The sequence below is a fragment of the Somniosus microcephalus genome, unplaced genomic scaffold (genome assembly GCF_052327205.1).
Source record: "Somniosus microcephalus isolate GS21.2 unplaced genomic scaffold, FLI_Smic_1.0 unresolved_chr9, whole genome shotgun sequence".
Classification (NCBI taxonomy): domain Eukaryota; kingdom Metazoa; phylum Chordata; class Chondrichthyes; order Squaliformes; family Somniosidae; genus Somniosus; species Somniosus microcephalus.
The window spans coordinates 26,802,357-26,830,074 of NW_028225187.1; the positions used below are offsets into that span (position 1 = coordinate 26,802,357).

General features: G+C 50.5%; 1 protein-coding gene across 1 annotated transcript in view; it reads right to left on the reverse strand.

Moving 5' to 3' along the window:
* LOC147084971 (uncharacterized) overlaps positions 1 to 13,199 on the reverse strand; it is a 100,248-nt gene extending 87,049 nt beyond the window's left edge. The window contains exon 1 of the mRNA XM_085979392.1: positions 10,896 to 13,199. Within this exon, the coding sequence (XP_085835518.1) occupies positions 10,896 to 13,199 (2,304 nt within the window). The remainder of the gene's footprint in view (positions 1 to 10,895) is intronic.
* Between the last annotated feature and the right edge of the window lie 14,519 nt (positions 13,200 to 27,718).

The following is a 27,718-nucleotide window of genomic DNA, read 5'->3' on the forward strand; positions in this document are numbered from 1 at the left end:
CCCGTGTGTCCCAATCTCTCTCTCCCCGCAGTGTGTCCTAGCATCACTGTGTCTCCCTCTCTCCCCCCGTGTGTCCCAGTCTCTCTCCCCCAGTGTGTCCGAGCTTCAGTGTCTCCCTCTCTCTCTTCCCCGTGTGTGTCCCAGTCTCTCTCCCCCGCAGTGTGTCCGAGCTTCACTGTGTCTCCCTCTCTCTCTTCCCCGTGTGTGTCGCAGTCTCTCTCCCCCACAGTGTGTCCTAGCTTCACTGTGTCTCCCTCTCTCTCTCCCCCCGTGTGTGTCTCAGTCTCTCTCCCCGCAGTGTGTCCGAGCTTCACTGTGTCTCCCTCTCTCTCTCCCCCGTGTCTCCCAGTCTCTCTCCCCGCAGTGTGTCCGAGCTTCACTGTGTCTCCCTCTCTCCCCCGTGTGTCCCAGTCTCTCTCTCCCCGCAGTGTGTCCGAGCTTCACTGTGTCTCCCACTCTCTTCCCCCGTGTGTGTCCCAGTCTCTCTCTCCCCGCAGTGTGTCCGAGCTTCACTGTGTCTCCCACTCTCTTCCCCCGTGTGTGTCCCAGTCTCTCTCTCCCCGCAGTGTGACCGAGCTTCACTGTGTCTCCCTCTCTCCCCCGTGTGTCCCAGTCTCTCTCTCCCCGCAGTGTGTCCGAGCTTCACTGTGTCTCCCACTCTCTTCCCCCGTGTGTGTCCCAGTCTCTCTCTCCCCCGCAGTGTGTCCGAGCTTCACTGTGTCTCCCTCTCTCTCCACCCCCCCCGCCGTGTGTCCCAGTCTCTCTCTCCCCCGCAGTGTGTCGGAGCTTCACTGTGTCTCCGCTTCCCTGTGTCTCCCTCTCTCTCTCCCGTGTGTCCCAGTCTCTCTCTCCCCCGCAGTGTGTCCAAGCTTCACTGTGTCTCCCTCTCTCTCTCCCCCGTGTGTGTCCCAGTCTCTCTCCCCCCCGCAGTGTGTCCGAGCTTCACTGTGTCTCCCTCTCTCTCTCCCCCGTGTGTGTCCCAGTCTCTCTCCCCCCGCAGTGTGTCCGAGCTTCACTGTGTCTCCCTCTCTCTCTTCCCCGTGTGTCCCAGTCTCTCTCCCCCGCAGTGTGTCCGAGCTTCACTGTGTCTCCCTCTCTCTCTCCCCCCGTGTGTCCCAGTCTCTCTCCCCCCACAGTGTGTCCTAGCTTCACTGTGTCTCCCTCTCTCTCTTCCCCCGTGTGTGTCCCAGTCTCTCTCTCCCGCAGTGTGTCCTAGCTTCACTGTCTCTCCCTCTCTCTCCCCCGTGTGTCCCAGTCTCTCTCCCCCGCAGTGTGTCCGAGCTTCACTGTGTCTCCCTCTCTCTCTTCCCCCGTGTGTGTCCCAGTCTCTCTCCCCCGCAGTGTGTCCGAGCTTCACTGTGACTCCCTCTCTCTTTCCCCCCGTGTGTGTCCCAGTCTCTCTCTCCCCGCAGTGTGTCCGAGCTTCACTGTGTCTCCCTCTCTCTCTTCCCCCGTGTGTCCCAGTCTCTCTTTCCCCGCAGTGTGTCCGAGCTTCACTGTGTCTCCCTCTCTCTTTCCCCCCGTGTGTGTCCCAGTCTCTCTCTCCCCGCAGTGTGTCCGAGCTTCACTGTGTCTCCCTCTCTCTCTTCCCCCGTGTGTCCCAGTCTCTCTTTCCCCGCAGTGTGTCCGAGCTTCACTGTGTCTCCCTCTCTCTCTCCCCCCGTGTGTCCCAGTCTCTCTCCCCGCAGTGTGTCCGAGCTTCACTGTGTCTCCCTCTCTCTCTCCCCCGTGTCCCAGTCTCTCTTTCCCCGCAGTGTGTCTGAGCTTCACTGTGTCTCCCTCTCTCTCCCCCCGTGTGTCCCATTCTCTCTTTCCCCGCAGTGTGTCCGAGCTTCACTGTCTCTCCCTCTCTCTCTCCCCACCGTGTCCCAGTCTCTCTTTCCCCGCAGTATGTCCGAGCTTCACTGTGTCTCTCTCTCTTCCCCCGTGTGTCCCAGTCTCTCTCTCCCCACAGTGTGTCCGAGCTTCACTGTGTCTCCCTCTCTCTCTTCCCCCGTGTGTGTCTCAGTCTCTCTCTCCCCGCAGTGTGTCCGAGCTTGACTGTGTCTCCCTCTCACTTCCCCCGTGTGTGTCCCAGTCTCTCTCCCCCCGCAGTGTCCTAGCTTCACTGTGTCTCCCTCTCTCTCCCCCCGTGTGTCCCAGTCTCTCTCTCCCCCGCAGTGTCCGAGCTTCACTGTGTCTCCTTCTCACTCCCCGTGTGTCCCAGTCTGTCTTTCCCCGCAGTGTGTCCTAGCTTCACTGTGTCTCCCACTCTTCCCCCGTGTGTCCCAATCTCTCTCTCCCCGCAGTGTGTCCGAGCTTCACTGTGTCTCCCTCTCTCCCCCCGTGTGTGTCCCAGTCCCTCTCCCCCACAGTGTGTCCGAGCTTCACTGTGTCTCCCTCTCTCTCTTCCCCCGTGTCCGTCTCTTTCCCCGCAGTGCGTCCGAGCTTCACTGTGTCTCCCTCTCTCTCTCCCCCGTGTGTCCCAGTCTCTCTTTCCCCGCAGTGTGTCCGAGCTTCACTGTGTCTCCCTCTCTCTCTCCCCCCGTGTGTCCCAGTCTCTCTCCCCCGCAGTGTGTCCTAGCTTCACTCTGTCTCCCTCTCTCCCCCCGTGTGTCCCAGTCTCTCTCCCCCGCAGTGTGTCCGAGCTTCACTGTCTCTCCCTCTCTCTCTCCCCCGCGTGTCCCAGTCTTTCCCCGCAGTGCGTCCGAGCTTCACTGTGTCTCCCACTCTCTTCCCCCATGTGTCCCAATCTCTCTCCCCCCGCAGTGTGTCCGAGCTTCACTGTGTCTCCCTCTCTCTCTCCCCCCGTGTGTCCCAGTCTCTTCCCCCTGCAATGTGTCCGAGCTTCACTGTGTCTCCCTCTCTCTCTCCCCCCGTGTGTGTCGCCCTCTCTCTCCCCCGCAGTGTGTCCGAGCTTCACTGTGTCTCCCTCTCTCTCTTCCCCCGTGTGTGTCTCAGTCTCTCTCCCCACGCAGTGTGTCCAAGCTTCACTGTGTCTCCCTCTCTCTGTTCCCCCGTGTGTGTCCCAGTCTCTCTCCTCCCGCAGTGTGTCCTAGCTTCACTGTGTCTCCTTCTCTCTCCCCGTGTGTCCCAGTCTGTCTTTCCCCGCAGTGTGTCCTAGCTTCACTGTATCTCCCACTCTCTTCCCCCGTGTGTCCCAATCTCTCTCCCCCCGCAGTGTGTCCTAGCTTCTCTGTGTCTCCCTCTCTCCCCCCGTGTGTCCCAGTCTCTCTCCCCCAGTGTGTCCGAGCTTCACTGTGTCTCCCTCTCTCTCTCCCCCCGTGTGTGTCTCAGTCTCTCTCCCCACGCAGTGTGTCCTAGCTTCTGTGTCTCCCTCCCTCTCTCCCCCCGTGTGTGTCCCAGTCTCTCTCCCCCAGTGTGTCCTAGCTTCACTGTGTCTCCCTCTCTCTCTCCCCCCGTGTGTGTCTCAGTCTCTCTCCCCACGCAGTGTGTCCTAGCTTCACTGTGTCTCCCTCCCTCTCTCCCCCCGTGTGTGTCCCAGTCTCTCTCCCCCACAGTGTGTCCGAGCTCCACTGTCTCTCCCTCTCTCTCTTCCCCCGTGTCCCAGTCTCTTTCCCCGCAGTGCGTCCGAGCTTCACTGTGTCTCCCTCTCTCTCTCCCCCCGTGTGTCCCATTCTCTCTTTCCCCGCAGTGTGTCCGAGCTTCACTGTCTCTCCCTCTCTCTCTCCCCCCCCCGTGTGTCCCAGTCTCTCTTTCCCCGCAGTGTGTCCGAGCTTCACTGTGTCTCCCTCTCTCTCTCCCCCCGTGTGTGTCCCAGTCTCTCTCCCCGCAGTGTGTCCGAGCTTCACTGTGTCTCCCTCTCTCTCTCCCCCGTGTCCCAGTCTCTCTTTCCCCGCAGTGTGTCTGAGCTTCACTGTGTCTCCCTCTCTCTCCCCCCGTGTGTCCCATTCTCTCTTTCCCCGCAGTGTGTCCGAGCTTCACTGTCTCTCCCTCTCTCTCTCCCCACCGTGTCCCAGTCTCTCTTTCCCCGCAGTATGTCCGAGCTTCACTGTGTCTCTCTCTCTTCCCCCGTGTGTCCCAGTCTCTCTCTCCCCACAGTGTGTCCGAGCTTCACTGTGTCTCCCTCTCTCTCTTCCCCCGTGTGTGTCTCAGTCTCTCTCTCCCCGCAGTGTGTCCGAGCTTGACTGTGTCTCCCTCTCACTTCCCCCGTGTGTGTCCCAGTCTCTCTCCCCCCGCAGTGTCCTAGCTTCACTGTGTCTCCCTCTCTCTCCCCCCGTGTGTCCCAGTCTCTCTCTCCCCCGCAGTGTCCGAGCTTCACTGTGTCTCCTTCTCACTCCCCGTGTGTCCCAGTCTGTCTTTCCCCGCAGTGTGTCCTAGCTTCACTGTGTCTCCCACTCTTCCCCCGTGTGTCCCAATCTCTCTCTCCCCGCAGTGTGTCCGAGCTTCACTGTGTCTCCCTCTCTCCCCCCGTGTGTGTCCCAGTCCCTCTCCCCCACAGTGTGTCCGAGCTTCACTGTGTCTCCCTCTCTCTCTTCCCCCGTGTCCGTCTCTTTCCCCGCAGTGCGTCCGAGCTTCACTGTGTCTCCCTCTCTCTCTCCCCCGTGTGTCCCAGTCTCTCTTTCCCCGCAGTGTGTCCGAGCTTCACTGTGTCTCCCTCTCTCTCTCCCCCCGTGTGTCCCAGTCTCTCTCCCCCGCAGTGTGTCCTAGCTTCACTCTGTCTCCCTCTCTCCCCCCGTGTGTCCCAGTCTCTCTCCCCCGCAGTGTGTCCGAGCTTCACTGTCTCTCCCACTCTCTTCCCCCGTGTGTCCCAATCTCTCTCCCCCCGCAGTGTGTCCTAGCTTCTCTGTGTCTCCCTCTCTCCCCCCGTGTGTCCCAGTCTCTCTCCCCCAGTGTGTCCGAGCTTCAGTGTCTCCCTCTCTCTCTCCCCCCGTGTGTGTCTCAGTCTCTCTCCCCACGCAGTGTGTCCTAGCTTCTGTGTCTCCCTCCCTCTCTCCCCCCGTGTGTGTCCCAGTCTCTCTCCCCCAGTGTGTCCTAGCTTCACTGTGTCTCCCTCTCTCTCTCCCCCCGTGTGTGTCTCAGTCTCTCTCCCCACGCAGTGTGTCCTAGCTTCACTGTGTCTCCCTCCCTCTCTCCCCCCGTGTGTGTCCCAGTCTCTCTCCCCCACAGTGTGTCCGAGCTCCACTGTCTCTCCCTCTCTCTCTTCCCCCGTGTCCCAGTCTCTTTCCCCGCAGTGCGTCCGAGCTTCACTGTGTCTCCCTCTCTCTCTCCCCCCGTGTGTCCCATTCTCTCTTTCCCCGCAGTGTGTCCGAGCTTCACTGTCTCTCCCTCTCTCTCTCCCCCCCCCGTGTGTCCCAGTCTCTCTTTCCCCGCAGTGTGTCCGAGCTTCACTGTGTCTCCCTCTCTCTCTTCCCCCGTGTGTGTCTCAGTCTCTCTCTCCCCGCAGTGTGTCCGACCTTCACTGTGTCACCCTCTCTCTCCCCCCCGTGTGTCCCATTCTCTTTCCCCGCAGTGTGTCCGAGCTTCACTGTGTCTCCCTCTCTCTCCCCGTGTGTCCCAGTCTCTCTCTCTCCCCCGCAGTGTGTCCGAGCTTCACTGTGTCTCCCTCTCTCTCCCCCCGCGTGTGTCCCAGTCTCTTCCCCCTGCAATGTGTCCGAGCTTCACTGTGTCTCCCTCTCTCTCCCCCCGTGTGTCCCAGTCTCTCTCCCCACGCAGTGTCCGAGCTTCACTGTGTCTCCCTCTCTCTCTTCCCCCGTGTGTCCCAGTCTCTCTCCCCCGCAGTGTCCTAGCTTCACTGTGTCTCCCTCTCTCTTCCCCCGTGTGTCGCAGTCTCTCTCCCCCGCAGTGTCCTAGCTTCACTGTGTCTCCCTCTCTTCCCCCGTGTGTGTCCCAGTCTCTCTCCCCCCGCAGTGTCCTAGCTTCACTGTGTCTCCCTCTCTCTCCCCCCGTGTGTCCCAGTCTCTCTCTCCCCCGCAGTGTCCGAGCTTCAGTGTCTCCTTCTCTCTCCCCGTGTGTCCCAGTCTGTCTTTCCCCGCAGTGTGTCCTAGCTTCACTGTGTCTCCCTCTCTCCCCCCGTGTGTGTCCCAGTTCCTCTCCCCCACAGTGTGTCCGAGCTTCACTGTGTCTCCCTCTCTCTCTCCCCCGTGTGTATCGCAGTCTCTCTGCCCCCGCAGTGCGTCCGAGCTTCACTGTGACTCCCTCTCTCTCCCCCGTGTCCCAGTCTCTCTCCCCCGCAGTGTGTCCGAGCTTCACTGTGTCTCCCTCTCTCTCTTCCCCGTGTGTGTCGCAGTCTCTCTCCCCCGCAGTGTGTCCGAGCTTCACTGTGTCTCCGCTTCACTGTGTCTCCCTCTCTCTCTCCCGTGTGTCCCAGTCTCTCTCTCCCCCGCAGTGTGTCCGAGCTTCACTGTGTCTCCCTCTCTCTCTCCCCCGTGTGTGTCCCAGTCTCTCTCCCCCCGCAGTGTGTCCGAGCTTCAGTGTCTCCCTCTCTCTTCCCCCGTGTGTCCCAGTCTCTCTCTCCCCCGCAGTGTGTCCGAGCTTCACTGTGTCTCCCTCTCTCTTCCCCGTGTGTGTCCCAGTCTCTCTCCCCCGCAGTGTGTCCGAGCTTCACTGTGTCTCCCTCTCTCTCTCCCCCCGTGTGTCCCAGTCTCTCTCCCCCCGCAGTGTGTCCGAGCTTCACTGTGTCTCCCTCTCTTCCCCCGTGTGTCCCAGTCTCTCTCCCCCGCAGTGTGTCCGAGCTTCACTGTGTCTCCCTCTCTCTCTTCCCCCGTGTGTCCCAGTCTCTCTCCCCCGCAGTGTGTCCGAGCTTCACTGTGTCTCCCTCTCTCTCTCCCCCCGTGTGTGTCCCAGTCTCTCTCCCCGCAGTGTGTCCGAGCTTCACTGTGTCTCCCTCTCTCTCCCCCGTGTCCCAGTCTCTCTTTCCCCGCAGTGTGTCTGAGCTTCACTGTGTCTCCCTCTCTCTCCCCCCGTGTGTCCCATTCTCTCTTTCCCCGCAGTGTGTCCGAGCTTCACTGTCTCTCCCTCTCTCTCTCCCCGCCGTGTGTCCCAGTCTCTCTTTCCCCGCAGTATGTCCGAGCTTCACTGTGTCTCTCTCTCTCTCTTCCCCCGTGTGTCCCAGTCTCTCTCTCCCCACAGTGTGTCCGAGCTTCACTGTGTCTCCCTCTCTCTCTTCCCCCGTGTGTGTCTCAGTCTCTCTCTCCCCGCAGTGTGTCCGAGCTTCACTGTGTCTCCCTCTCTCTCCCCCCGTGTGTCCCAGTCTCTCTCCCGCAGTGTGTCCGAGCTTCACTGTGTCTCCCTCTCTCTCCCCCCGTGTGTCCCATTCTCTCTTTCCCCGCAGTGTGTCCGAGCTTCACTGTGTCTCCCTCTCTCCCCCGTGTGTGTCCCAGTCTCTCTCCCCACAGTGTGTCCGAGCTTCACTGTGTCTCCCTCTCTCTCCCCCGTGTGTGTCCCAGTCTCTCTCCCCCGCAGTGTCTCCGAGCTTCACTGTGTCTCCCTCTCTCTCTCCCCCCGTGTGTCCCAGTCTCTCTCCCCCGCAGTGTCTCCGAGCTTCACTGTGTCTCCCTCTCTCTCTCTCCCGTGTGTCCCAGTCTCTCTCCCCCGCAGTGTCTCCGAGCTTCACTGTGTCTCCCTCTCTCTCCCCCGTGTGTGTCCCAGTCTCTCTCCCCCCGCAGTGTGTCCGAGCTTGACTGTGTCTCCCTCTCTCTCCCCCGTGTGTGTCCCAGTCTCTCTCTCCCGCAGTGTGTCCGAGCTTCACTGTGTCTCCCTCTCTCTCTTCCCCCGTGTGTCCCAGTCTCTCTCTCCCCGCAGTGTGTCCGAGCTTCACTGTGTCTCCCTCTCTCTCCCCCGTGTGTGTCCCAGTCTCTCTCTCTCTTCCCCCCTCACCCCCCCCCCCCACCACCAAGTGTGTCCCCCAGTTTTTCTCTCCCCTCCTCCCTGTCGAAAGAGTACCCTGTATTGCCTCCCGAGATTCGGAATGGGAGTACCTTGTAAACTGCCCGAAGATGACCAGGGACAGTCCCCACCAATTAAAACAACCATGTTTAAAACAGGCAGGCCTAGAAATTCGGTGGGCTGCACCACCAGTTAGCGCCTAAAGAGGGCACTCAGTGGTTTTAGCGCCACTGACCACGCCTCCCGCGAAATTTAGCGGGGCGATAATGGCGGCGTTAGCCTGTAGCGCTGCGCCGCCACCGATGACGTCATCGGTGTGCGCAGCGCCCCGCTACCGCCCCGAACGCGATATTGGGTTGCGCCCCTCCCTGTAGCGCCGGTCGCAATTCGCGACCGGTTCAGGGGGGCCTCCCTGTGGCGGTAGTGGCGCTAATTAAAGGGGAGGTGCGGGGCGGACATTTTTTCGCTGGCCGCCTGCCAGCACCTCCTCGCGCCGCCCTCCCCGGCCTCCAGATCCCCCCACCCCGGGCCGTGCCGGCTGTGTCCCAAGAGCCCGGCACTTCTCCTCGGTGCCGGGCTCTTGTGCCGGCACTCGCGATCGGCGATCGCGCTGGTGCAGGCCCCTCCCCTTTAAGAAGGGGAGGAAGGCCTGCAGTACCACAGCGCGCCGTGCCGCAGCGTGTGGCGCTGCGGCACGTTGCGCTGCGATATTCAGTTTCAGCGCTCCAAGAGGGACGCGGGACGCCTCGAGCAGCACCCCGCTTGTTTGGGGCGCTGAAACTCATTATCGCGCTGGCGCAAGCGGCTGCGACCGGAGCTGAAATTCCGGCGCCCAGGTAAGCTTGGCGCCCGAATTTCTAGGCCGTAGTCTCTTATATCGGCCAAAAAAAAATAACTGTTAGACATTTGCATTAACATTTGCCTGAGAGTAGGGGACCGAGTGCAATGTATCCAATTTTGTGGAGGTTACAAAGCTAGGTGGGACAGTAAGCTGTGAGCAGGATGCAAAGAGCCTGCAAAGGAATATAGACAGGTTAAGTGAGTGGGCAAGAACGTGGCTGATGGGAATATAATGTGGAGAGATGTGAAGTTATCTAAAATAACAACAGAAAACGCTGGAAAAACTCAGCAGGCCAGGCAACATCCGTGGAGAGAGAAACAGACTCAACGTTTCAGGTCGAAACCCTTCGTCAGAACTGAGAAAAATGCAGGAAATGAAACAGATTAAAAGGCCAGTTTGGGGGCTGGGAAATGGGGGAGGGGATGAAAGAACAAAAGGGACGGTCTGGGAGGTGAAGAGACATTAAGAGGTATTCAAGGTGAGACGAGATGGTAATAGGACAGGTAAAGAAACAAAAGACAGCTCTAGATGAAGTGTGAAATACGCTGGCAGAATGAGAGACAGTTGCCATGTGGGACAGAGAGAGAGAGGAAAAGGCACAAACCAAAAGTGTGGATAAAAAATATATAAAAATGTAATAGGGGCCGAGGTTATGATCTGAAACTGTTGAACTCGATATTGAGTCCGGAAGGCTGTAAAGTGCCTAATCGGAAGGTGAGGTGCTGTTCCTTGAGCTTACGCTGAGCTTCCGTGGAACAATGCAAGAGGCCGCGGACGGTGAAGTCTGAGTGGGAATGGAACGGTGAATTAAAGTGACAGGCGACCAGAAGCTCGGGGTCCCCCTTACGGACTGAACGGAGGTGTTCCGCAAAGCGGTCACCCAATCTGCGTTTGGTCTCCCCAATGTAGAGGGGACCACCTCTAGTTATCTAGTTTGGTAGGAAAAATAGAAAAGCGGAATATTTTTTAAATGCTAATTTGGCAAGAAAGAGTTGGTTTGATCCCTCAGTAGCTTCAGCACAACCTAATCGAGGGTTAATAACTTGAATTTATTCCCCCATGTGCCAGTGTCTCTCTCATTGATCTGGAGATCCATGCATCGGTACTACATTGAGGATACCAAACGCAGATTGGGCGATCGCTTTGCCCAGATATCTTCACTTGTGTGTACGGTATATGTTCAATCGCAGCATTAAGCGAGACAGATGATCCCACCACTGAGGGTGTTGCATTGACTCAATGCTCCCAAAGCTCGCGCATGTGTCCCAGAGAGGGAAGGAGACTGACCCAACAGCGCCGCTCGTGAGGACAAGGTCGCGTAAGCTCCGAAGTGTGTTAATTGCACGCACGTGGACCTGAGCTATTTGAAGCTGTTCACTTGACAGCTATCTAAGGAATTACACTTTAAAGTAACCTCACCAATTTATAACCTCAGACTCTGGTCACTGCTATAAATACTCAGCATCCATTAGCACTGATTTACAGCGGTAAGGCTGAATCGCCTGTGTAACCGTTGCTACATGTTTTGTTAAATAACTCTGTCCATTAATGGTTTGCTACTCCAATGCTCTGTAAGTAACCCCGATTACATTCATATTAAGTATTCGTGTGACCAACTTTAGCTATAAGTTGTGACTTGTCGCCAATAAATAGCGTCCAGTGCATGACGTGTTGCAAGCTGTTCCTTGCTAATTTGGCAAGAAAGAGTTAATTTGATCCCTCAGTCGCTTGAGCGCAACCTAATCGAGGGTTAATAACTTGAATTTATTCCCCCATGTCCCAGTGTCTCTCTCTCTCTCCACCCCCATGTCCCAGTGTGTCTCTCTCTCTCTCTCCACCCCCATGTCCCAGTCTCTCTCTCTCTCTCTCTCCACCCCCATGTCCCAGTGTGTGTCTCTCTCTCCCCCCGCCATGTCCGTGTGTCTCTCACTCTCTCTGTCTCCCATGTCCCAGTGTCTCCCCATGTCTGTATCACTCTGTGTCTCTCCCCATGTCCATTCACTCCATTTCTCTCTCCCCCATGTCCTTTTCACTGTGTCTCACGCCCTATGTTCATTTCACTCGGTTTCTCCCTCATCCCATGTCTTTTTCACTCTGTTTCTCTCCCCCTTCAAGTCATTTTCACTCTGTTCCTCTCTGCCCCTGCCGTGCCCCAGTTTCACTCTGTTTCCCCCTCCTCTGCTCCCCCCTGCCCTCCCCATGACCCAGGTTCACCCTGAGCTTTTACCTTCAGTAACATGAGCTGCAGGACATGCTTGTCGAAGGGGATGAACTGTTCCTGATATTCAGCTGACAGTTCCTTTGGCAATTCTCTGCCTTTACTCCCTGGTATGGAGTCACTGATCTTCGCTCCATTACCCAGTGATGTCGAGTCACTGATCTTCGCTCCATTACTCAGTGATGTCGGGTCACTGATCTTCGCTCCATTACTCAGTGATGTCGGGTCACTGATCTTCGCTCCATTACTCAGTGATGTCGGGTCACTGATCTTCGCTCCATTACTCAGTGATGTCGGGTCACTGATCTTCGCTCCATTACTCAGTGATGTCGAGTCACTGATCTTCGCTCCATTACCCAGTGATGTCGAGTCACTGATCTTCGCTCCATTACCCAGTGATGTCGGGTCACTGATCTTCGCTCCATTACCCAGTGATGTCGGGTCACTGATCTTCGCTCCATTACCCAGTGATGTTGGGTCACTGATCTTCGCTCCATTACCCAGTGATGTTGGGTCACTGATCTTCGCTCCATTACTCAGTGATGTCGGGTCACTGATCTTCGCTCCATTACTCAGTGATGTCGGGTCACTGATCTTCGCTCCATTACTCAGTGATGTCGGGTCACTGATCTTCGCTCCATTACCCAGTGATGTCGGGTCACTGATCTTCGCTCCATTACCCAGTGATGTCGGGTCACTGATCTTCGCTCCATTACCCAGTGATGTCGGGTCACTGATCTTCGCTCCATTACTCAGTGATGTCGAGTCACTGATCTTCGCTCCATTACTCAGTGATGTCGGGTCACTGATCTTCGCTCCATTACTCAGTGATGTCGGGTCACTGATCTTCGCTCCATTACTCAGTGATGTCGAGTCACTGATCTTCGCTCCATTACTCAGTGATGTCGAGTCACTGATCTTCGCTCCATTACTCAGTGATGTCGGGTCACTGATCTTCGCTCCATTACCCAGTGATGTCGGGTCACTGATCTTCGCTCCATTACCCAGTGATGTCGGGTCACTGATCTTCGCTCCATTACCCAGTGATGTCGGGTCACTGATCTTCGCTCCATTACTCAGTGATGTCGAGTCACTGATCTTCGCTCCATTACTCAGTGATGTCGAGTCACTGATCTTCGCTCCATTACTCAGTGATGTCGGGTCACTGATCTTCGCTCCATTACCCAGTGATGTTGGGTCACTGATCTTCGCTCCGTTACTCAGTGATGTCGAGTCACTGATCTTCGCTCCATTACTCAGTGATGTCGAGTCACTGATCTTCGCTCCATTACTCAGTGATGTCGGGTCACTGATCTTCGCTCCATTACTCAGTGATGTCGAGTCACTGATCTTCGCTCCATTACCCAGTGATGTCGAGTCACTGATCTTCGCTCCGTTACCCAGTGATGTCGAGTCACTGATCTTCGCTCCATTACCCAGTGATGTCGGGTCACTGATCTTCGCTCCATTACTCAGTGATGTCGGGTCACTGATCTTCGCTCCATTACTCAGTGATGTCGGGTCACTGATCTTCGCTCCATTACCCAGTGATGTCGGGTCACTGATCTTCGCTCCGTTACCCAGTGATGTCGGGTCACTGATCTTCGCTCCATTACTCAGTGATGTCGAGTCACTGATCTTCGCTCCGTTACCCAGTGATGTCGAGTCACTGATCTTCGCTCCATTACTCAGTGATGTCGAGTCACTGATCTTCGCTCCGTTACCCAGTGATGTCGGGTCACTGATCTTCGCTCCATTACCCAGTGATGTCGAGTCACTGATCTTCGCTCCGTTACCCAGTGATGTCGGGTCACTGATCTTCGCTCCATTACCCAGTGATGTCGAGTCACTGATCTTCGCTCCATTACTCAGTGATGTCGGGTCACTGATCTTCGCTCCGTTACCCAGTGATGTCGAGTCACTGATCTTCACTCCGTTACTCAGTGATGTCGGGTCACTGATCTTCGCTCCATTACCCAATGATGTCGGGTCACTGATCTTCGCTCCGTTACCCAATGATGTCGAGTCACTGATCTTCACTCCATTACTCAGTGATGTCGAGTCACTGATCTTCGCTCCATTACCCAGTGATGTCGAGTCACTGATCTTCGCTCCATTACCCAGTGATGTCGAGTCACTGATCTTCGCTCCGTTACCCAGTGATGTCGAGTCACTGATCTTCACTCCGTTCCTCAGTGACGTCGAGTCACTGATCTTCGCCCCATTCCTCAGTGATGGAGTCTTCCACACAAACCAACCCAGGGCTCGGAGCGGAGGATAAGCAGCCCGAAGAAAAGGTGATATGCGGAGCATTCTGCGAGAGAGCAAGAAAGAGGAGGAGAGTTAAGCAAGGGATAAAACAGGAGGAGTTCTCTACCCCAGAGGGCTGTGGAGGCTCAGTTATTGGGTATATTCAAAGCAGAAGTCGATAGATTTCTGACTAGTAAAGGCATCAAGGGATATGGCAATAGGGCCGGTAAATGGAGTTAAGCCAGAAGATCAGCCATGATCTCATTGAATGGTGGAGCAGGCTCGAAGGGCCGAATGGCCGACTCCTGCTCCTATTTCTTATGTTCTTATGTACCGACCCATGGGGGACCCCACTGCATACTTTCCACCAGTCTGAAAAATAACTGTTCACCACTACTCTCTGCTAACAAGTCTATTATGTGGAACTTTATCAAACGCCTTTTGAAAGTCCATATACACAACATCAACCGCACTGCCCTCATCAACCCTCCCTGTTACTTCATCAGAGAACTCAATCAAGTTAATCAAACACGATTTGCCTTTAACAAATCAGTGCTAGATTTCATTTATTCCGGATTACTGTATCAATTTTACATCCAGCTGAGGGGCAGCTCAACATCTCATCCGAAAGACGACACCTCTGACAGTGCAGCACTCCCTTAGTGCTGCACTGGGAGTGTCAGCCTAGATTTTGTGTTCAAATTTCTGGAGTGGGGCTTGAACCCACGACCTTCCGACTCAGAGGTGAGAGTGCTGCCCACTGAGAGACAGAGAGAGGCAGAGCGATGGGAGATAGACACACAGGTAGAGAAAGACAGAGAGACCGAGAGGGAGGAGCAGAGAAAGAGACAGACACAGACAGACGGGAGAGTGAGAGAGAGAGACAGAAAGATGGGACAGAGACAGAGACTCCTCTATCTCTTCTCTATATATCTCTCTCTGTGTATTCCCGTCTCTCTCTCATATATATATACTAGCTGGAGTGCCCGGCGGTGCCGAGGGAACTCAAGAACCCTGTGCCATGTTTATAAAACTGTTTATGAGACTGTTGGGATTGAAGAACTCTTCCTAAGCACCCAGGAGGTGGTTCTTTAACTTTGTTTTTTGTTAATGCAGATCGCCAGTCAGAAGTGGTGCGTCCAAGTCTGCTACGTTTTCTTGAGGGCATGCTGTTATGAAAAAATAAAAAATAATTTTTATTATATATATAAATGAGTCTGTCTGTCTGTGTGGGAAGGAGAGAGAGAGGGGGAAAGAGAGAGGGGGAGGGAGAGAGAGAGAGGAAAGGAGAGAGAGGGAAGGAGAGAGATAGAGAGGGAAGGAGAGAGAGAGAGAGAGGGAAGGAGAGAGATAGAGAGGGAAGGAGAGAGAGAGAGAGAGGGGAGAAGGAGAGAGAGAGAGGGAAGGAGAGAGAGAGAGAGAAAGAGAGAGAGGGAAGGAGAGAGTGCGGGAAGCAGATAGAGAAGAGAGGAAGACACCCCGGGGAAGGGGCTGGACTCAGAGCCCGGCGGGTGAAGGGCGGCCGCCATTTTGTGAGGTCGGCGGGAAGTTTGAATCGCGGCGGCCGAAGGAGGGAAGGAAGGAAGAAGGCGAGATTGTGGGTTTAAAATGTTTAAAAAAGGATCCAGAGAGATGTAGGTGAAGCCGGAGGTTCTCATCGCTCGGGCTGTGTATGTGTTGTGTGAGGAGATGGAGACTCCCTCCCTGCGCTCCTTCTCTCCCTCCCTCTCCCACCCCCTCTCTCTCTCCCTCCCTCACCCTCTCTCTCTCCCTCCCCCTCTCTCTCCCTGCCCCTCTCTCTCTCCCCTCTCCCTCCCTGCTCTCTCTCCCTCCCTCTCTCTCTCTCCCTCCCTCCCTGTGTATATCCCTCCTCTCTCTATATATATCAATGTATATCCCTCTCTCTCAATTCAATTCAATTCAAATTGCTTTATTGGCATGACCAGATACATCTTATGTTGCCAAAGCACAGAAAAACATGTATGATTGAACACGTAAACGCAGATCTAGACATACGGTATATAGACAAATATACCCATGTATACATAAATATACACACAAATAATATACATATAGGCCCAGAAATTCAGGTCGGGGGCTTCCCGCGGGTGCAAGCCCCCGACCTGCACTTACCTTGCGCGCCGGCAGTTGAGCTGTAGGGCCCCCTGGAATTCCGCTCCGGGGCCTGGCCCAGCTGTCGGCGCGCTGTGCTTGCGTGTCCCAGGGGCGTAGTTAGTGCGATGCGTCCCCTGGGATCACGTGAGCCATGGGCAGCCAATCGGAGGAGGGAAAAGCCCATTCATAAGATTGACAGGAAGACCTGTCAAAACGTATGAATGCTGAGGGCCCAAAACAGTAGTTAACCTTCAAATAAATTTTAAAAAAACATCACACTTTTTAAATAAACTATAAATTACATTAAATAACTATTTTAAACAATAATTTACATTTTTGAAAAAAATAATTTTATAAAAAAACAGGGCTAAAAATAAACTTACCTTGTTTTAAAGTATTTAAAAATAATAAACCTGTGGAAAAAATGTTTTAATTTTAATTAACTGACCACTTACCTTTAAAAATGCAGTCCTTACGCCTGGTTTTTACATTTCTAAAATCTAAAGGCTTATCCTCACGGAAAAACCTGTAAAAAAAAAACTAAGTTCAAAGCGCACGCGTTCGACCTCTGAACCCCTTCGTTCAGAGGATCGGAAGTGCCGGTTTCCCGTGCATGCGTAGTGCATGCAAGGAACCGGCACTTCCATCGGGTCCGCTGGGACCCGAATTTCTGGGCCATAATCTTTTCTTAGATTTAATGGTCACTGGTTGTCCCTCTGCTTGTGGCAAGCTGTAACATAGTTTGCCGCTAAAGTTACGCATTTTCTCTGTTCCCCTAATAGATATGGGAGTTTTTGGTGGTCATTCAAATTTTTGAATTCAGGGCATATTTTTATGAATTTTGGGTAGAAATTCCCCCTTATGTCCTGATAGTTTCCACAAGTTGTGAGGGAGTGCATCTCCGTCGCCACCACTCCCTGACTGCAGTGAGAGCATATCCTGTCCTCTCTTGGCAGCCAGGTCTGCCTGTGTCTGCCTTTTTAGATGGCCAGGCTATGCTCACTAAGTCTGTACATTGTCAAGGTTTTTCTCAGTTACCATGGTCAGGTATTCAGCCATGGTGTATTGTCTGTTTAGGGCCAAATAGCAATCGAGTTTGTTTTGGGTTTTTGGTGTTTCTGTCCAATAGGTTAAATATTTTTCTTTTTTGTTTAGTGACAATTGTGTTGGGTCGAATTCTCTGTGCTAGGATGTCACTGTCCTGGGGCTGATTATTATTAGTAGTGTTAGTAGTTACTTCACTGAGTCCCAGGGCTAGTTGACTGAGGGGACTCTTCTCTATGATGATCTCTTGGCATTTCAGGGCTTTGTAAATATCAGTGTATATCCCTCCCTCTCTCTATGTATCAGTGAATATCCCTCTCTCTATATATATCAGTGTATATCCCTCCCTCTCTCTATATATCAGTGAATATCCCTCTCTCTATATATATCAGTGTATATCCCTCCCTCTCTCTATATATCAGTGTATATCCCTCCCTCTCTCTATGTATCAGTGAATATCCCTCTCTCTATATATATCAGTGTATATCCCTCTCTCTCTATATATCAGTGTATATCCCTCCCTCTCTCTATATATCAGTGTATATCCCTCCCTCTCTCTATATATCAGTGTATATCCCTCCCTCTCTCTATATATCAGTGTATATCCCTCTCTCTCTCTAAATATCAGTGTATATCCCTCCCTCTCTCTATGCATCAGTGAATATCCCTCTCTCTATATATCAGTGTATATCCCTCCCTCTCTCTATATATCAGTGTATATCCCTCCCTCTCTCTATATATCAGTGTATATCCCTCCCTCTCTCTATATATCAGTGTATATCCCTCCCTCTCTCTATATATCAGTGTATATCCCTCCCTCTCTCTATATATCAGTGCATATCCCTCCCTCTCTCTATGTATCAGTGAATATCCCTCTCTCTATATATCAGTGAATATCCCTCCCTCTCTATATATCAGTGTATATCCCTCCCTCTCTCTAAATATCAGTGTATATCCCTCCCTCTCTCTATGCATCAGTGAATATCCCTCTCTCTATATATCAGTGTATATCACTCCCTCTCTCTATATATCAGTGTATATCCCTCCCTCTCTCTATATATCAGTGTATATCCCTCCCTCTCTCTATATATCAGTGTATATCCCTCCCTCTCTCTATATATCAGTGTATATCCCTCTCTCTCTCTAAATATCAGTGTATATCCCTCCCTCTCTCTATGCATCAGTGAATATCCCTCTCTCTATATATCAGTGAATATCCCTCCCTCTCTATATATCAGTGTATATCCCTCCCTCTCTCTAAATATCAGTGTATATCCCTCCCTCTCTCTATATCAAACAGCTTTATTTGAAATCACAAGCTTTCGGAGCGCTGCTCCTTCTTCAGGTGAAGTGGAGAAATGCATAAAGACACAGCTTATATAGACAGAGAATCATGTCAGATGTTTACAGGTAACCTTTCCAACTGCCATTTATCACACCTCAGCAGAGAGATAATCACAGCAGTCAAAGGTGTGAATGGTGTCCAAACAGGTCATCCAGACTCGAGTCGACATTGGCTTGTTCTCTCTACACAGATGCGGCCGGACCTGCTGTGATTTCCAGCCAAAAAAAATGTTTTTTGTCTGTTTTTTTGTTTTTCATACAGACCCCAGCATCTGCAATATTTGACCCCTTGTGACCCCACCTCATTGTTCTTTGATGTAATGTTTCCCTGACTGACCTGTTTGGACACCATTCACACCTTTGACTGCTATGATTATCTCTCTGCCGAGGTGTGATAAATAGCAGTTGGAAAGGTTACCTGTAAACATCTGACATGATTCTCTGTCTATATAAGCTGTGTCTTTATGCATTTCTCCACTTCACCTGAAGAAGGAGCAGTGCTCCGAAAGCTTGTGATTTCAAATAAAGCTGCTGGACTATAACCTGGTGTTGTGTGATTTCTTACATTTGTCCACCCCAGTCCAACACTGGCATCTCCACACCATCTCTCTATATCAGTGTATAACCCTCCATCTCTCTCTATATCAGTGTATATCCCTCCCCCTCTCTCTATATCTGTGTATATCCCTCCCTCTCTCTCTCTATACATATATATATATCAGTGTATATCCCTCCGTCTCTCTATATCTCAGTGTATATCCCTCCCTCTCTCTCGATATCAGTGTATATCCCTCCCTCTCTCTATATATCAGTGTATATCCCTCCCTCTCTCTATATATATATCAGTGTATATCCCTCCCTCTCTCTCTATATCAGTGTATATCCCTTCCTCTCTCTATATATCAGTGTATGTCCCTCCCTCTTTCTATATATCAGTGTATATCCCTCCCTCTCCCTATATATATGTGTCTATCCCTCTCTATATATATATATATCAGTGTCTATCCCTCCCTCTCTCTCTATATCAGTGTATATCCCTCCCTTTCTCTCTATATCAGAGTATATCCCTCCCTCTCTCTCTATATCAAATTCAAATCGCTTTATTGGCATGATAAGGTACATCTTATGTTGCCAAAGCATCAAAATACATTTATGGTTGAACACATAAACACAGTTCTATTCATACAGTGTATAAACAGGTATATCCCTGTGTATAAATATACAGTCGCATTATTTATATATACTCTTTTCTTATTTTACTGGTTGTCCCTCTGTTCATGGCAGGCTGTAACATAGTGTGCCGCCAGTGTTATACAGCTTCTCTCCTCCCCCAGTAGGTATGGGAGTTTTTGGTTGTCATTCAGGTTTCTGAATTCAGGGCATATTTGTGAGAATTTTTGGTAGAAATTCTCCCTGATGTCCTGATATTTTCCACAGGCTGTGAGGAAGTGCATCTCTGTCTCCACTACTCCCTGACTGCAGTGAGAGCATATCCTGTCCTCTCTTGGCAGCCTGGTCTGCCTGTGTCTGCCTTTTTCGATCGCTAGGCTATGTTCGCTAAGTCTGTACCTTGTCAAGGTTCTTCTCAGTTTGTTATCCTTTACCATGGTCAGGTAATCAGCTATGTTGTATTGTCTGTTTAGGGCCAGGTAGCAATTGAGTTTGCTTTGGGTTTTTGTTGTTTCTGCCCAATAGGTCAGATATTTTTCCTTTTGCTTATCGACGATTGTGTTGGGTCGAATTCTTTGTGTTACGCTGTCACTGTCCTGGGGCTGGTTATTGTTAGTAGTGTTAGTAGTTACTTCGCTGAGTCCCAGGACTAGTTGACTGAGGGTATTCTTCTTTATGGTCAGCTCTTGGAATTTCAGGGCGTCGTAGTGATAGCATTGGGGGTTGCTCATTTGTAGGTGATTCCAAAATTTGGTGGCTCTTTTTTAGATAGTGATTATTAATGGATATTGGCCTAGTTCCGCCCTGCATGCATTGTTTACTGTTTTCCTTTGAGTCCGGAGGATACTTTTACAGAATTCTGCATGTAGGATCTCAATTGGGTGTTTGTCCCATTTTGTAAATTCTTGTTGTGTTAGCGGTCCCCATACCTCACTGCCATAGAGTGCAATTGGTTCAATTACTGATTTGAAAATTTTTAGCCAAATGCTAATTAGGATATCTATTTGGATTGATTTTTTAATGGCATAGAAAGCCCTTCTTGCTTTCTCTTTCAGTTCATTCACAGCCAGTTTGAAGTTTCCCGTAGAACTGATTTTTAAGCCCAAGTATGTGTAGTTAGTGGTTTGTTCAATTTTGGTTGTTCCTAGTGTGAAATTTATTTTGGGTCCCTGATGTTTGGATCTTTGCTGGAACACCAGGACTTTGATTTTTTGGGGATTTATTGTCAGGGCCCAAGTCTGGCAGTACGACTCCAGCAGGTCCAGGTTCTGCTGTAGACCCTCTTTAGTTGGTGACAGCAGAGCCAGGTCGTCTGCAGAGAGGAGGAATTTAACCTTGGATTCATATAGGGTGAGGCCGGGTGCTGTAGATTGTTCAAGTAGTTTTGCCAATTCATTTATGTAAATATTAAAGAGTGTCGGTGAGATTGGCGAGCCCTGCGTCACCCCCCGCCCCTGTGGGAAGTATTTTGTTTGTTTGTCTCCAATTTTAACTGCACATTTGTTGTTTGTATACATTGATTTAATTACATCATATGTTTTTCCCCCTACCCCGCTTTCGATAAGGTTCAGGAATAGACCGTCATGCCAGATGGAGTCGAAAGCCTTCTGGAAATCTATAAAGCATGCGTAGATTTTGCTTTTGTTATTGTGAACGTGATTGTCAATTAGGGTCTGTAGGGTGAAGATATGATCTGATGTTCTATAGTTTGGCAGGAATCCAATTTGGCTTATACTCAGGACATTGTGCTCCTCAAGGAAGTTTATAAGTCTTTTGTTTATGATGCTACAGAATACCTTCCCCGGGTTACTGTTTACACAGATGCCTCGATAGTTGTTTGGGTCGACTTTGTCCCCACTTTTGTATATGGGCGTTATGAGTCCTTTGTTCCAGATATCAAGGAAATAGCCGACACTCAGAACCAAGTTGAAGAGTTTTAGGATAGCCAGTTTCATTTTGTCGTCTGTGTGTTTAATCATCTCGTTTAGTATGCCGTCTGTCCCGCAAGCTTTTCCTGGTTTCAGGTCCTTGAGTTTTTCAAAAAGTTCTTTTTCTGTTATTATGGAGTCTAGCGGGTTTTGGTTATACTTTATGGCCATTTCTAGCTTTTCCAGTTTTTTGCATATTTGGTGTTGCTCTGGCCTTAGTGTGTTTTTCTGGTATAATTTTTCAAAGTGGTTTACCCATGTGTCCCCATTTTGAATGGCCAATTCGTCGTGTTGTTTTTTGTGTAGTGTTTTCAAGTTGTCCCAGAAACAATTGGAATCAATGGATTCCTCCATGGAGCTGAGTGTATTCTTAATATATTGCTCTTTTTTGGTTCTGAGTGTGTTTCTGTATTGTGTTAGTGTCTGACAATAAGTAAGGCGTAATTCCTCGTTTTCTGGATGTCTGTGTTTTTGGTTTGATATTTTTCTAAGTTTTTTCCTCATGTTATGGCAATCTGGGTCAAACCATTTTTCATAGTTTTTTGTTTTGGGTTTGTTCTTGCGGGCTTTCAAGTTTGCACTTGTTGCCAAATTATCAAAAATATTGTTTAGGTTATTTACTGCCCGGTTTACGCCTTCTTTATTGTGAGTGTATATGTTATCCAGAAAGGTGTCCAAGAGAGCTTGAGTTGATGCATTGCTAATTAACATAAGAACATAAGAAATAGGAGCAAGAGTAGGCCAATCGGCCCCTCGAGCCTGCTCCACCATTCAATAAGATCATGGCTGATCTGATCCTAACCTCAAATCTTCTATCACTCTGCATCCACCCGAACCCATGTGATCTCCCGGGAGAGGCGAAAAACCAGATAAAGACCCAATGGCCAATTTGGGAGAAAAAAATCTGGGAAATTCCTCTCCGACCCATCTAGGCGATCGAAATTCTTCCAGGAGATCACTCTGTCCCTGTATTGTTTTCTGATATTTTTCCGTGTCGTTTTTGGCCCATCTGTACGATTTTTTGGTGTTGTACAGTTTACTGGGTTGTGTTTCTATGTTGTTTGTTTCTGTCTTTTTGAGATACATAGTAATTTGGCTGTGATCTGACAGTGTTGTTTGTGGTTTGACTGTGAATGCTCTGAAAGAGGATGGGTCCAAATCTGTAATCATATAGTCTACTGTGCTGCAGCCAAGAGGTGAGCAATAGGTCGATCTTCCCAGGAGGTCTCCTATGAACCTACCATTGACAATGTACAGACCCAGGTTTCGACAGAGCTGTAGTAGCTGTTTTCCGTTGGTATTTGTCTGCTTGTCGCAGTTATGCCTGTATGGAAGGGAAGGGATGTCAAAGTGGTTATTCCCGAAGACGTAATTGTTTCCCTGATTATTGTTGAAGTCTGGTTTTTCGCCCGTTCTTGAATTGAGGTCCCCACAAATCAACACGTTCCCCTGGGCCTGGTATTGGATAATTTCCCTCTCTATGTTGGAGAAGGTGTCCTCTTTAAAGTACGGGGAATCCATTGGAGGGATGTAAAGTGCGCAAATGTAAACATCTTGGGTGTTTGAGATAATCTCCCTCTCAATTTTGAGCCACATGTGGTTTTCGCCCTTTTTTATAAATTTGATGTAATTCTTAAGTTCTGTTTTAAACCAGATCAGTATGCCTCCGGAGTCTCTGCCTTGGGTTACACTTGGTAATTTATTGGAGGGGACCACCAGCTCAGTGTATCCTTGGGGACAGCCAGTGTGTCCTTTTCCTTTATACCAAGTTTCCTGTAAAATGATAATATCTAGATCTTTAGTTTCATCTATGAACTCTGGGGTCCTACTCTTCACGTCTAGCACCGAAGAGCGTAGACCTTGGATATTCCAGGTCGAAATATATAAGGATTTCATGTTAAGTTTGATCTTTTACTATGATAGGTTAAAGAGTGGTACGCGTTTGTCGTGTCTAAGTGTGGGAAAAAAAGATCATCTCAGTTGTCTATAAAAGTTAATACTATTTGGTTACAGTTCTTTCTATTAATTAGTCCTTGATCCATAAGGCGGAAGTAGATGCTGCTGCACATCTGCTTATTGTCTCTTAATGGATTGTTTCTGTCTGAGGTATTGCGTATGTCCTGTGCATCTCTCCCTCTGTCTGGCTGGGAGCGGCCCTGTTCCCCTGTGGGACAGGAGTGGTGCAGGTCTGATATTGTTGTTTTGCATGGGGATCCTCTCTGGTCTCGGTTGGTGTGGTGGTGGTCTTTGTAGTGGTCCTGATATGTACCCCGCTGATCTCTGGTGGTCGGGGGGGGGGGTCCTCTTGGAGTCTGGGTATGGACCCGGTTAAAAGCGACGTCCTTCAGGGCTTTAGCAAAGATCGATATTCTTTTCCTTTGGATGTGGACGTGGTCGTAAAGACATTCCTCATCGAGGGTGGGGTGTTGGGCCAGGTGCACGTTGTGTTTTGATTCGCAGTCTCTTGCTATGCTGGCATTTATCTCATGAATTGTGTTGTTGTTGAAGTCTGTTCTCGGCAATATTGTGGAAACAGTGATTCTGGTGTTTGGAAATGTACTGCTTGCCTTCCTGATCATTGCTCTGAGCGATGTTGCTACCTCTTTCTGTTGGGCCTTTAGGTCATTTGTGCCCGTGTGTATTATTATGTGTTGGGGGGAGCCTAATCGGGCTTTGGTCAGCCATCCCATGGCTCTGTCTGTTGTTGGGCACCAGATCTTTTCTACTTTACTTCTAGGGAAGAGCTTTTTCTCCCATAGAAATTTCCCATTTGAGTCTATGAGTATTACGATGTCAGCCTTGTTTGTGTTTACTGTCTGGTGGCTTTCGCCTGGACTCATAGTGTGTGTGTTGGGCTGGGGTGTCTGGTGTGTGCGTTCCTCTTGTGAGCGGCTCGCTTGTGGCTCCACGGTGGTGGGGGAAGATTGAGATTCAGTATGCTGGTCGGTCTGTGTGGCACCCCTTGTATTGTGTGTCTGTTGCTTTTGTTCCATGTGGGAGTGCATCTGTTCCGTCCGGCTCTGTCTTGTCTTATCTCTAGCCTCTGGTTGCTGGTCTAATGGTGTTACCTCTCCTCTATGGCGCTCTTCTTTTTCCTGCAGCTCTTTCACCCGATTCCCAAGTAGATTCACCTGGTTCTCAAGTAGATTCAGCTCTCTCTTGTGTCTCTCCCTCTCCTGCAGGAACTCCTCTCTAAGTTTAACCATCTCTATCTCTAATTGATTAAATTTATCTTTTAGTTGTGTCTGGTCGGCCCTGGAAGGCTCACTCACTTCCTGGCTATGCTGCTCTTCTCTTGGTGAGCTGGAATTGGTAGGGGGGCTATGTGTGGCTTCCTCCCTGGTAGTTATGCTGGGGTTTGTCAGTTGTATCGTGTGGCTGTGGGTCCCTGGGGTTAGTGTCTGGTTTGAACTGTGTGGCTCGTTCACCTCCTGACCAGGCAGATTTCCTCCTGGTAAGTTGTCAATGTTGGGGGGAGTGCGTGCCACTCTGGGGCTGTTCCTTCCCCTCTTAGTTATTCCTTTCAGTGTCCTGAAGGCAAATTTGTCGAGGTTGCCTTGCACTAATATTGTTCCGGTATTGTACACGTTGACAGTCGTGGTTGCCCTGTCTCCTGGTGTGTTAATTTTCATTTTGGACCCATTTGCTGTATTTTCTAGCTTAACACTGGTGTAGTGTGATTTTATTGCTGTGATCCAATCCGCTGGCTGATCCGAGTAGAAAATGAGGTTACTTTTTGTCCCATTGTTGTACCAGTCAGCAAAAAGAGTTTCTGGTTTTTCTCTCATCTGATCATGCTTGATCGCTTTTATAGCGCTTTTTTTGGTGTTGGGGGGAATCTGGAAGCGGTTGCTCTCAGTGTCCCTCGGGGGCTGTTGTGGATCTTCTGATTCGCTCATTTTTGGTAAAGTATTGTTGATCTTAGAATAAGCTTTTCTGGGGCCCCGGGTTTGGTGTTTCCCTCTCCGTTCGCGACCTTTCCCGGTCCCCCTCTCCGACCCCGTGGTCCCTGGGCCTCGGCTCCTGGGTTCACCCTTCCCAGGTCTGAGTCTGTGAGCCGCTGTTTCCCGGTGCCTTCGGGCTGTTCCCCTCCCCCTCAGAGGTCTCTGGGCCTCTGTCTCGGCCTGGCTCCTCGGACCTTTCCCTGGGCCTCCCTCCCTGGGCCCTGTACTCACGGTCTTGGTTGCTAGCCTTCTGGTTGCTCCCCTTCTCCTCAGAGGTCTCTGTGCCTGATGGCCTGGCTCCTCGGGTCGATCGGGTGCTGGATTGTTGGGCTGCGGCCCGAGTCCCCTCGGCTGTGCCGATTTGCCGGGCTGCGGCCCGAGTCCCCTCAGCTGTGCCAATTGCCGGGCTGTGGCCCGAGTCCTCTCAGCTGTGCCGATTGCCGGGCTGTGGCCCGAGTCCCCTCAGCTGTGCCAATTTGCCGGGCTGCGGTCCGAGTCCCCTCGGCTGTGCCGATTGCTGGGCTGCGGCCCGAGTCCCCTCAGCTGTGCCGATTGCCGGGCTGCGGCCCGAATCTCCTCGGCTGTGCCGATTGCCGGACTGCGGCCCGAGTCCCCTCAGCTGTGCCGATTTGCCGGGCTGCGGCCCGAGTCCCCTCAGCTGTGCCGATTGCCGGGCTGCGTTCCGAATCTCCTCGGCTGTGCCGATTGCCGGGCTGCGGCCCGAGTCCCCTCGGCAGTGCCGACTGCTGGGCTGCGTCCCGAATCTCCTCGGCTGTGCCGATTGCTGGGCTGCGGTCCGAGTCCCCTCGCCTCCTCGAACTCGGTCCCGATGCTGCCGATTCAACTGCTGCCGCTGAAGCCCCGTGTGGCTGCTGTTCTATGGTTTGTGTAATTCTTCTCTTATTTCTTTTTGCTTTGGCTTTTTTACTTTTCTTTTTCCCTCTATTTTCCTCTGGGTTTTTTTTTCTCTTTCTTTGGTAGTCTTTTTGGCGGTCTTTTCCTTCTCTACTTTGTCTAGACTAATCTAATCTTAAACTTAAACTAAACTAAACTAAATTAACTTAACTAGAACTAAATTTAATTTTAAAACCTGTTAAAACTTGAAATGAAACTTTTTTCCCCACTTTAGACACTAAAAACACTAAAATCTCAGCAGCCCATCTTCAGCATGTGTATCTGCCTCTCTCTCACACTCACACTCACAATCCCAATCAGTGAATATCCCTCCCTCTCTCTATATATCAGTGAATATCCCTCTCTCTATATATCAGTGTATATCCCTCCCTTTCTCTATATATCAGTGTATATCCCTCTCTCTCTCTATATATCAGTGTATATCCCTCCCTCTCTATATATATGTCAGTGTATCTCCCTCCCTCTCTCTATATATCAGTGTATATCCCTCTCTCTATATATCAGTGTATATCCCTCTCTCTCTCTATATCAGTGTATATCCCTCCCTCTCTCTATATATCAGTGTATATCCCTCCCTCTCTCTCTATATCAGTGTATATCCATCCCTCTCTCTATATATCAGTGTATATCCCTCCCTCCCTCTCTCTATATATCAGTGTATATCCCTCCCTCTCTCTATATATCAGTGTATATCCCTCTCTCTCTCTATATCAGTGTATATCCCTCCCTCTCTCTCTATATCAGTGTATATCCATCCCTCTCTCGATATATCAGTGTATATCCCTCCCTCTCTCTATATATCAGTGTATATCCCTCCCTCTCTCTATATATCAGTGTATATCCCTCCCTCTCTCTATATATCAGTGTATATCCCTCCCTCTCTCTATATATCAGTGAATATCCCTCTCTATATATCAGTGTATATCCCTCCCATTCTCTATATATCAGTGTATATCCCTCTCTCTCTCTATATATCAGTGTATATCCCTCCCTCTCTCTATATATCAGTGTATATCCCTCCCTCTCTCTATATATCAGTGTATATCCCTCCCTCTCTCTATATATATCAGTGTATATCCCTCCCTCTCTCTATATATCAGTGTATATCCCTCCCTCTCTCCATATATCAGTGTATATCCCTCCCTCTCTCTATATATCAGGGAATATCCCTCTCTATATATCAGTGTATATCCCTCTCTATATATCAGTGTATATCCCTCCCTTTCTCTATATATCAGTGTATATCCCTCCCTCTCTCTATATATCAGTGTATATCCCTCCCTCTCTCTATATATCAGTGTATACCCCTCCCTCTCTCTATATATCAGTGTATATCCCTCCCTCTCTCTATATATCAGTGTATATCCCTCCCTCTCTCTATATATATCAGTGTATATCCCTTCCTCTCTCTATATATCAGTGTATATCCCTCCCTCTCTCTATATATTAGTGTATATCCCTCCGTCTCTCTATATATCAGTGTATATCCCTCCCTCTCTCTCTATATATCAGTGTATATCCCTCCCTCTCTCTCCATATCAGTGTATATCCCTCCCTCTCTCTCTATATATCAGTGTATATCCCTCCCTCTCTCTCCATATCAGTGTATATCCCTCCCTCTCTATATATCAGTGTATATCCCTCCCTCTCTCTCCATATCAATGTATATCCCTCCCTCTCTCTATATATCAGTGTATATCCCTCCCTCTCTCTCTATATATCAGTGTATATCCCTCCCTCTCTCTCCATATCAGTGTCTATCCCTCCCTCTCTCTCTATATATCAGTGTACATCCCTCCCTCTCTCTCCATATCAGTGTATATCCCTCCCTCTCTCTCCATATCAGTGTATATCCCTCCCTCTCTCTCTATATCAGGGTATATCCCTCCCTCTCTCTATATATCAGTGTATATCCCTCCCTCTCTCTATATATCAGTGTATATCCCTCCCTCTCTCTATATATCAGTGTATATCCCTCCCTCTCTCTATATATCAGTGTATATCATTCCGTCTCTCTATATATCAGTGTCTATCCCTCCCTCTCTCTATATATCAGTGAATATCCCTCCCTCCCTCTCTCTATATATCAGTGTATATCCCTCCCTCTCTCGATATATCAGTG